The sequence below is a fragment of the Balaenoptera borealis genome (genome assembly GCF_965194805.1).
Source record: "Balaenoptera borealis genome assembly, chromosome: 10".
In the NCBI taxonomy this organism is placed as follows: Eukaryota; Metazoa; Chordata; class Mammalia; order Artiodactyla; family Balaenopteridae; genus Balaenoptera; species Balaenoptera borealis.
In genome coordinates, this window is record NC_138874.1 from 71694680 (window position 1) to 71704686 (window position 10007).

Consider the following 10007-nt stretch of genomic DNA (forward strand, 5'->3'; position numbering starts at 1 on the left):
ACTGCCCCAGACAAACTCTGGGGCCCAGCCCTGCTCCCGGCCAGCACAGCTGCTTGGTTTCCTCACAGGAAGAGTGAGTTTGGGGCCAAGAATTGAAAGACACTGGATGGACCCATTCATCCAGTGGGGTTGACCCAGAAACCCCCAAAGGACAGCCCCACCAGAGTCCTTCTCTCTGGGCCTGACAAAAATGCCCCAAATGGTTTCCATCCTTCAGACAACCACAGCCTTTGAGAAGACAGCAAATCTTAGAAAACCACAAATCCTAACCCCTGACATCAGGAGGCCCCAGGGAAGGCAGGTGGGGAGGCTGCACGTATGGGGAGGGTCCTCACGAGCTGGGACAACGGTCCATCGCAGGCCTCACCCACGAGCTGCAAGCTAGCACCTAAAACTGGTACCGACAGGAGGCAGCCGTCTGTGAACATGCAGTGGCCCCTTCTGAAATAGCCACCTCTCAACCAATTCCGCAGCTGGTGCAGTGATACGACATTCACCTACGTTCTCAGGCCATGTAGAAATCAAACAAGATAGCATGTGTGGAAACAGATGCTGTTCATGACCCTGGCTGTGATTGACAGAAGGAGAAAAGGAGCTACACCAGCCCCCGGTGCAAGGATGGGCCCGCCCAAGAAAACAGAAGAGGCCAACCATCTCCATGATGCCCTTGGAGGTGGCACAGGCAGGCAGAGCCCCTGCCCCGCACCAGCAGGCAGCAGAGCCCAAACTCACCTTTCAGGGAAGCAACGTGTGACAGGGCCTGGGCATACGTGGCTGTATTCAGGAGGGTCCCCGGCAAGCAAGAGGGGAAGAAAGGCCCTGTGGGACCGACAGTTCGCCCCAGGCTGGCAGAGAAGGAAAATGACACACTGAGTTCCCAATCCTGGGTGCCCGCCAGCCCTCCAGGCCCTGGGTTCAGCCAGCCTCACCTCTGCTGGGCCTCCAGGACCTCCTTCTTGCTCCGGGCCTGGTCCCCAGGGGGCGGGGAGTTCATATTTCTCACAGGCGGTGGCGTCACCTCTGCCATGGGCTCTTTGGCTCCTGGCTCCTGGTCCGAGGCCCCTCTCTCCGTTTTCCTCCATTTGGCTCTTCGGTTCTGGAACCAAACCTGAGTCCCCGAAGGAAGCACACACCCAACAGTGGCAGAAAATCAGACAGAAGGAGGCAACCAGAACCTAAACCCAAGTGCCTGGTCCCCATGCCCCCGGCTCACGGTTCCCCTACAGCAGGTGTGCCGGAGCACAGCCTCCTCTCTCTAAAGATCTAGCCAAGCAGTGCCCTCCGAACTGCAGCTTCAGACTCACGGGTGGCTCAGAAAATCAGACTCGAAGGTGTGACAGGCATTTTTTAATGAGTGTGAAATCATAGAAAGTATCCAAATGCACTGCCCACAGTAAGGGTAAAAGCACTATCTTGTGGAAATTCTCAGTGTATGCAAGTACACTTATTTGATGTGAAATGTGTTTCCTAGGGGGAGAGGGGGGATTCATCATCAAAGCAGTTTGTGAAACACTGCCCAGGGGTTTCCTCATCAAAAAATACTCATTCTCTCATCCAGCAGGTTTGGCCGGAGTGTGTCTGGCCTCATACGTGTGATTTAACACTGACACATCACGGCAAGTTCGTGACCATCAGCCTAGTGCATCCACTAGAAACACTGACTCTGGAGTGAGTCCTGGTTGAGAATTCTGGACCCCGGTGAATCTGGTTTAGAATCCACTGCAATCCTTTAAGGCAGATAGTTCTACTACCCCCACTTTACAGATGAGAAAACTAAGCACAGACAGTTTAATTAACTTGCCTGAGGTCATCCAAGTGCTAAGTGGCAGATCCACAATTTGAAGCCCAGTGGCTTGGCTGGGTACCATGATCCAAATTGTTTGAGAGTAATAATAACAGCCACCCCCAAGCACTGTTAGGAAATTTAATGGAGATGCATGCAAAATACTAAGCACAGTGCCTGGCACACAGCAATCAATCACTCGGTGAACATTAGCTAGTGTTATTATCTCCACCATCCTCAGGTTAGGAGGCGGCTTGTGATCCACCTGCTCTGAGTGCCTTCTTAGAGGTGGGTGTGGAATTCTTTAAGCCTTAGAAACCAAGATTGCATTTGCAGGACAGCCTCAGGGCAATCAGGCAGCCTGGGCCCAAGGTGTTCCCAGAGGTCAGTGAAATCCTGCTGCCCTTTACTCTGTGTGCAGCTAAACCTCTTCCCCCTCTCTCCTGGAAGATAATTCCTGGCTTTTGAAAAAAAAAAAAGGGGGGGGGCTTGGCTAGACCTCCCTCCTATTCCCCTGGGCATCCTCTCCTCCTTGCCTGTCAGCAGACTGGCCCAGGAGAGAGCCTCGGTCTCCAGGCTCACCCCACCTCCGAATTTTCTTTCTCCTTTAACTGGGTTTCTTTCTTTCTTTTTAATCTAGTTGATTTTTAATTGCACATATCAGCAACCACTGAATAATGATTTTATCTATATTCTAAATTTAGGGCAGTTAAATGCAAAGCAAAATGCAGACACTTTCTGGCGTCTTAATTGAATGAAGGTCACAGCTATAACAACATTTAATTGAGCTATTTTTCATTATCATATTTTAATGACTTTGCACTGACAGTTCGCCTGCTTCTGAGGAAAGAGCATGATGGAGTCGTTTATTTCCCTATTTAGTTATTGTTTGACAACATCAGCTTCGATTAAGACCCTGCTTTATAGAACATTAATCATATTTGAATGAGCAAGGGGTATAAATGTAAACACATCTCCCTTCCCGCCACCAAAGCCGTGTCCCCACATGGAGTCTCACTAAACAAATGCTTCACAGCCATTGTCTGTTTGCATAATAGCCAACAATAGCCCGAACAACAATTCCCAGCTTTAATTGTCACCACCCCTATCTCACCCTTGCACCTTTCAGGGAGAAGTTATGATCTTCCACTTCTGAATGCTCAATAATTGTGCCATTTATCTCAATTTGCAGTTCAGTCTTTAGGCAGCTATTGGCAAGCTGGCATTAAAAAAAGAAAGGATAAACGGCATCCTGGCCAAAGGAGATTTTCATTTCCAAATAATAATCAGTTTAATTTGCCCGCATATGACCAATGATTCATGTTCAGATTTAATAATCAGGATCACATAATCTGATTATAGGGGAAATAATTTGTTTACAACCCCCAATTTACTGTTCAGAATTCCATTATCTCTCTTCAGCCATAGGTTTTTAAGAGATACTAACATGACCCAGGGGAACCGAAAGCAAACTATTATATTTCCTACAATTAGATCTTTGCATAGTCTTAACCCCAAGTCCCTACATAAAAAAGAACAGAAACAGCATGGAGGAAACCCCATAAATAAAATGAATATATAATTGTGCTCAAAGAATAGCTCGCCCGGAGAGGCGCTGCTGCGAATCTGTTCCTCCTGCGTTCGGGCACATCTGCTGGGCTCGACGGGTTTGTGCACTTAAACGTAATCACCGTGTAGCTTCTAAAAAGAAATCCTGCTTAGAGGCAGTCATCACGGGCCACACTCGGCTCTGAGGCAGCCCTTTTGCTGCTGCCGTTTAAAGATTTTTAAATTGCCCATGTTCTTCGGACCACATCGCTGAAAGAGTCCGCGTGCTGGGGAAAAGTTGGACATGATGCAATTTCTGGAAAGCAGATCCTACTCTGTTCCCATATGAAAACACAGTTCTCTGCAATTGACCGGCCTTACCCCAGAGCGGTCAGAGCTGCTTTGAGAATAGCATCTCAGCTCTTTTTTTTTTTTTTTTTTTTCCAAAGCAAGGAAATGGATGTGCATTGATGTAATTTAGTACCTTAGAGACGCGGACAAATTAGTGTAGAACATTATCACTAGTTAATTATGAATGACCGATTAATCAACCTAATCTAATATTCCACATTATGTTGATGTTATTAAAGTGCATCATGAAAATGACAGATAGTCTTCATTTGCTTTCTTTGGCCAAATGTGCACTCTGCAGTCATGATGTCAAGAAAAAAAAAAAAAAAAGTTTGCCAGTTTTAATATTAGAGAGTTAAATAATTAAAAAGAAGGTTTACCTGCACTCTGGCTTCTGTGAGGTTGATTTTCATGGCTAGCTCTTCTCTGGTGAAGACATCAGGGTAGTGTGTTTGGGCAAAAACTGCCTCCAGAGCTTCCAGCTGGTAAAAGGAAAAAAAATATTTACTGGTGAGAGGATGTGGCTAGGTGAGAGGAAGCAGATGCATATTTCAAATTTGCTATGTGTGGTGAGGAAGTAGTTTCACAGATCAAGTAGGGGAAGAAGAGGGAGAAAAATGCTCTTTGAAAAGATCCCACAGTATTAAAATTTCAACCACGGAAGACTTGGGAGCTAAGACTTACTAACAACCTCAGTGCTACCCCAAGAGGTAGAAATAAGAGAGGCACAAACATCTGAGTGCATTTACATTTAAAGTGCAACCCACACAGCTTTCATTATAGGGCTTGGAAGAACAGAATCAACTTGCAGAAGCCCTCACTGGGTCAGTCCCACAGAAACCTCCTAGGGTTTCTGCTCCAGTGTGCTCTGGGAGACAAACGGATCTAAGGGAAGGAGACCCAACCCTGGAAACACAATATCTAGGTTCCAGTTGTAGCCCTTCCACTTATGGACGACAATACCTTCTACAAATCAGTCAACCTCTTGGGCCCCGGTTTTCTCATTTATCTACTGGGGATGAGAATACCTGACCTGCCTTCCTCAAAAGGTTATTTCAAAGTTGAAATGATGTTGCTGTATTGCTGATGTGGAAATGTTCCCCAAACTCTCAACTTGAGACAAAAGGGAGCCGTCATCTTTGCCTCTTCACTGACTATCTGGGATCATAACGTCACAGTCCTCTGCCCTCTCCCCAGACAGATTCCTTGACACATAAATTGTTCAAGAAAACAGAAAGATCCAGTTAACGTGATCAGTTGGCTTTATTTTAAAAGACAAAGAATTGCTGCTCAATCTCTGATTATTTTGGAGGCAGGAAGTGACTGGCTCTCAGAAGGGGAACATCATTACCTGCTGAAGAGTGAACGTGGTCCGGTTCCGGCGCTGTTTTCTCCGCAGAAACCCATCGTCGAAATCTCCTGTAGAGTGGTTGCCAAAGGGCGCAGTGCCTGCAGGGAGCAAACTGGATCAGCCTGAGCACAGGGCCCCCCAGTCTTCACACTGAGCCCCTGCCATGCACACTCACTCAGTGACCCATCCCACCCAGACGGAGCCCTGGCTGTCCTAAAGCATCTTTCTCTGCTCCTGTAATTAAGGCTCCCTCTTTTTCACTCTCTCATGTTCTCTCTCTCTCCCAGTATCCTCTGACTTTAGGCCTAACTATGCCTATTTCACAGGGTGAGTGGAGACCTTACTCCCCTAGACAGCCAAGTCCACCTGTGAAATTCTAGACTCTGAGCCAGGAAGGGTCACTAACTTGAGATGGAGCCTTCATCGGCCCTCTGGCTCCCAGCTGCCTACACCTCTGTCCAATGTGCCTTCAGCTCATCCCTTCTACCTCTGATCCTTTAATAAAAGCCTCTACGTTTCCCTTTTGCTCACTTGTTATTTTACTTTCCTTTGTTTCTACAACAATAAGAATTAAAGGCTGGGGATAGGGGAGGAAAGAAATCACCAAGAGCTTTTCCCAGCACTTTTCTCCTAGAACTTCAGGACACGAGGAGGTAAGAAGTTTATAAATGAATATTAATACAATTGGTCACAGCTCATCAGCACTCTAGTGGATCTGTTATATAGATGTCAATTAACAAGAAATCTGCACCAATAGTGACTGTCCTGAATTCCAAGCAGACTTAAACAGGAGCCTCTGGCCAGGCTCATAAAAGACCCACTACTCCCACTTCTGTGCAAAGAAAGCCATCCTTTCCACAGTCCTCCCTGCCAGCCTCCAAAGCTCGGATTAAGCCACAACAGAGTTTGGCCCCAAATGTGCATTCAGATCATTTTCCAAATGTGCACCATTTACTTGACAGTCCACCATTTACTTGGCTTCTTAGGAAAACAAGTGAGCAAGTTCCCATTAGCCAGTGAACGCTGTACCTGCCATGGGCTCCGGTCTCAGAATCACTGCATGTTCGCCGTTAGGAGCTGGCAAGCGACACTGCCCAGGCGTCATCCCTCCAAAGGACCTCAGTCCCAAAGAAGCAAGGTCCTTCGGCTTTTTAAAATTCTATCTACTAAAGGGAGTCCCTCCTACTTATTATTCAACTCCCCAGTGCACATCCTTTGTCACAAGACCTCCACTCTCTGGTGAAGACTTCTCCCTCCACCATCCCATCCAAATTGCTTTCTTCCTCAAAATCCTAGTTACAAATATTTCTCTCCAGCTCATTGGGAACTTCAAAGGGACAGCCTCAAAGTGGTCTTATTTCCATTATTTTGTGGGAAACCAAACAGTTTCCTTTTAAAACAAAGCACTTGACTGGTGAGGATGAAATGCAATCTCTGAGGCTCTCAAATCACAATCAGCCTCACAAACTTCTACCTGCTTGTCCCAAATTGTTTCACAAAGTGTACATATAATATCTTTAAGTGAAACACTGCATGTCAAACTGGATCCTAAAAAAAAGCTGACAGTTCATCAAATTAATAAGAACAACGATTGACAACGTAATAGAAAAGAGGAAATTTTGAGAACAGCCTTCTTACTTAAAAATAAATAGAATGGTTGATTATGTTATAAAAATGTTAAACCTTGCAATAATTAAACAAAACATTTTTGCCAAAAAAATAAGCTGCACAATTATACCCAGTACAATTAAAAGCATAATGAATTGTACACACTATTCACCATTTGTAGGAGCATGAATTTGTGCAGCCTTATTAGAAGGTAATTTGACAATATCCATCAAAAATTTTAAGTGCACATACAGGTATGTAGTCTATGAATATACTTTAAAAGTGTGCCAAAATGGAGTGAGAATATTATTCCTGGTAACATGGTAACAGAAAAAAAAAAAATGGAAACAACCAAAGTGCACAATTGTAGGCACCCTCTGAACAATATATAATGGAATACTACACAGCTATTTAAAAGAAGCCAGTCAGGCTTCCCTGGTGGCGCAGTGGTCAAGAATCCGCCTGCCAGTGCAGGGGACACGGGTTCGATCCCTGGCCCGAGGAAGATCCCACATGCCACGGAGCAACTAAGCCCACGTGTCACAACTACTGAGCCCGTGCACCAGGCTCTGCAACAAGAGAAGCCACCACAAGGAGAAGCCCGCGCACCACAACGAAGAGTAGTCCCCACTCGCCGCAACTAGAGAAAGCCCGCGCGCAGCAACAAAGACCCAACACAGCCAAAAATAAAAACAAATAAGTAAATAAATTTATTTTAAAAATAAATTTAAAAAAATAATAAAAGAAGCCAGTAGATCTGCATACATTGACATGGAAAAATCGCCAAAATCTGTATTATAAAGTGAAAAAAGGAAAGTCCTGATGTGGCACTATGATCTCAGCACAAATAAGGCATAACATATAGAGGAAAAATACACAAATGAGGGTAAACGCAGGTGATAGCATGTTTTTCTTGAAGGAATCACAAGAAACCAACAATAGGGAATATCTTTAGAAAAAGAGGTAGAGAAGGAGGATTTCACTTTTCAATATATAAGTTTCTGTTCTATTTGAATTTCCTAAGCAGGTAGATGTAATACTTTTTAATTTAATATCAGCAAAATTATCTGAGAAGTGAGATTATGAGCCATGCTTTGCTTTCTCCTATATGCCTCTCTAGATTCATAAAAAATTACAACTAAAAAGCTGGTAGGCAACAATGAGAAGTCATATTCCAAGGGTCTGTCCTCAGCCTTTCCATCGGCAGCAGGTCACCTCCCCCCCAGCTATATTAAACTAAAATAAAACACCCGATTCTGTAAAACTGCCTTTGAAACACATCTGCAGAGGAATAAAAAAGTTCTTAAAGACCCATCTCCTTTTCTTCTGGTCACAGCAATCAGAATAAGCGTTGAGGTGGGATGTGCCCCAGGTGTGGGAAGGAAAGGTGAGCTAAGCTGAGCTGAGGGCAGCAAGCAGCTCAGTGTGCTGGGGCCACGACAGGCTGGCCAGGGCTCTCCCCAGGTGACTTCTGCAGCCCACCCTGCAGACAGAGCTTTCCCCTTCAGTCACCCAGGCAGCCCACCATCTGCTAAATGCCCAAACCTCAACCTTCCCACTTTAACTGGAAGGGTGGGCTGCCGAGTATCAGTCAGTCCAAACCTGAGGTTCAGAGATGCAGAAAAGGTGTGTCCACTGCACAAGGAGAGGATCTCCCTGCAGTCCTAGGTGTCAGGGGATGAACCTCTCAGACCTTTATAAAGCCCATCCACATGGGTCATTGGAAGTAAAAGGAGGTGAAATGCAGCCAAGTGCCTGGCCTTTCCTTCTTAGGAATGCTGACCGGGCTGGCAGGGCTTGAACCCTGGTGCTCATTAGCCTCCTTTAGAAAATCCTACTGAACTCTTAAAAGCTTCCATGGGAAAAACAAAACAAACTTTCTGAAATCCCTGTGCACACTGGCCAGCTGAGGCCAGCTACTGCTCAAGGTAACCAGGGCAAGGTGAAGGAGCATGCTCTGAGGTTTCAGGTCCCCCCCAGCGTCTCACCACTTTTTGCCCTGCCCCGTGCCTTTCTCGACTTCTTCCCCTCCAAAATTCACTCACTGCCCACCCTCCCCCCAGAGGAGTAGGTCGCCAAAGCCAAGTCCCGGTACTGCTCCCAGTTATATAAGTCCCAGTAGCCCATGGCTGAGACTACTGGTCTGAGGAAGGCGCTGTTAAAGGACCAGAGTGTGTGGCTTTGCATTTGCCTGATACATAGTAATCCCCTTCTTGAGTGGAGGGCCCACCCCTGGGGAGCCCCCAAGACCAGAAATCCAAGCTATTTCCTTCTCACCAACCTACCCCCGCCTAACAACCCAGTGCAGAGACCATACCAAGGATCCTGAAGCGAAATTTCTCCTAAGAACTGGAGACCCTCAAAGACCCAAACCCTGGTCGTGGGCTGGCCCTGGGAGTGGGAAGTGGTTAGCATCTGAGGTCAGAAACCCAGTGAGTCACTGAGGAGGAGCCATGTCAGGGCCCTTCTGGCAGTGGTGAGCAGGGCCACCCTGCTCCTGAGGGCCACATTGGCCTGGCCGAGCAAGATCGCCTTGGGCAGGGAGTGAGAGCAGCCTGGCAGCGGGGGTTCCTGCTCACGTCCGGCCCAGGACCATGCGGGCTACCTAGTCCACCTCCGCTTATCGGGATGTTTGCAAAACACCGTGAAAGATTGATGCGGCCCCCTGGGCAGGGGAGCCCGGATTAGAGGCGTGACACCAGCATCTGTGCTGGGAGGATCCGCCGGTCCTGGCAGCGCTCATAGCCTGGGGGCCAACCCGCCCAGGCCCGGTCGGGGGGCGGGGGGGGGTGCGAGGTAGGAGGCAGGTGGCGACGGGGTGGAAGGCTGGAGCCGGATGTGGGGAGAGGGCCAAGGGCGCCTCTACCCACCTCCGGCGGCTGCGCCCCTCGCTGAGCAGGGACCAAACCACCAACCAGCCCCAGCTGCTGCTATGGCCCTTTCTGGCCGGCGCCGGCCTTTTGGAGCAGCTCCTGGCTCGGCGCTTACTCACCCTCTAGCTGTGGCGGACAGTGGAAATAAAACATCGCCGACGGCCGGATCGACCGGACGGCCAGGACTCGGGAGGGTGACTGCGGGACCGACAAGGCACGCGTAGATCTGGCCTGGCTGCAAAGCAAACAGCGACAGAGCCTCAGTCTCCCTCTGCCTTCGCCCCCCGCCCGGCCCTGGAGCGCCTCGGGCGCTCCTTTCTTGGAAAGACCCCTCCCAACGCCTTCAGCCCACTCTGGGGACTGGAGGGGAGGTGGCAGCGCCGTCGCAAGCCGGAGACCCCGTGGGACAGCCCTTCCATTCGGGTCCACCACCCGGACAGACGTCCCCCCCACCTCGGCCCCAACACCAAGCCCACGCAGTCTGGTTCCCGGC

General features: G+C 48.1%; 1 protein-coding gene across 2 annotated transcripts in view; it reads right to left on the minus strand.

Moving 5' to 3' along the window:
- The window catches only part of DRGX (dorsal root ganglia homeobox), a gene marked incomplete at its 3' end in the record, with an annotated part of 54394 nt that extends 44648 nt beyond the window's left edge, over positions 1-9746 (minus strand). For both annotated transcript variants that reach the window (XM_082408714.1, XM_082408715.1), the window contains exons 1-5: positions 9634-9746; positions 5034-5131; positions 4063-4164; positions 930-1108; positions 733-845 (exon numbers count right to left, since the gene is read on the minus strand). In XM_082408714.1, the coding sequence (XP_082264840.1) occupies positions 733-845; positions 930-1108; positions 4063-4164; positions 5034-5131; positions 9634-9667 (526 nt within the window). In that variant the 5' untranslated portion in view covers positions 9668-9746. The remainder of the gene's footprint in view (positions 1-732; positions 846-929; positions 1109-4062; positions 4165-5033; positions 5132-9633) is intronic.
- Positions 9747-10007: the final 261 nt, after the last annotated feature.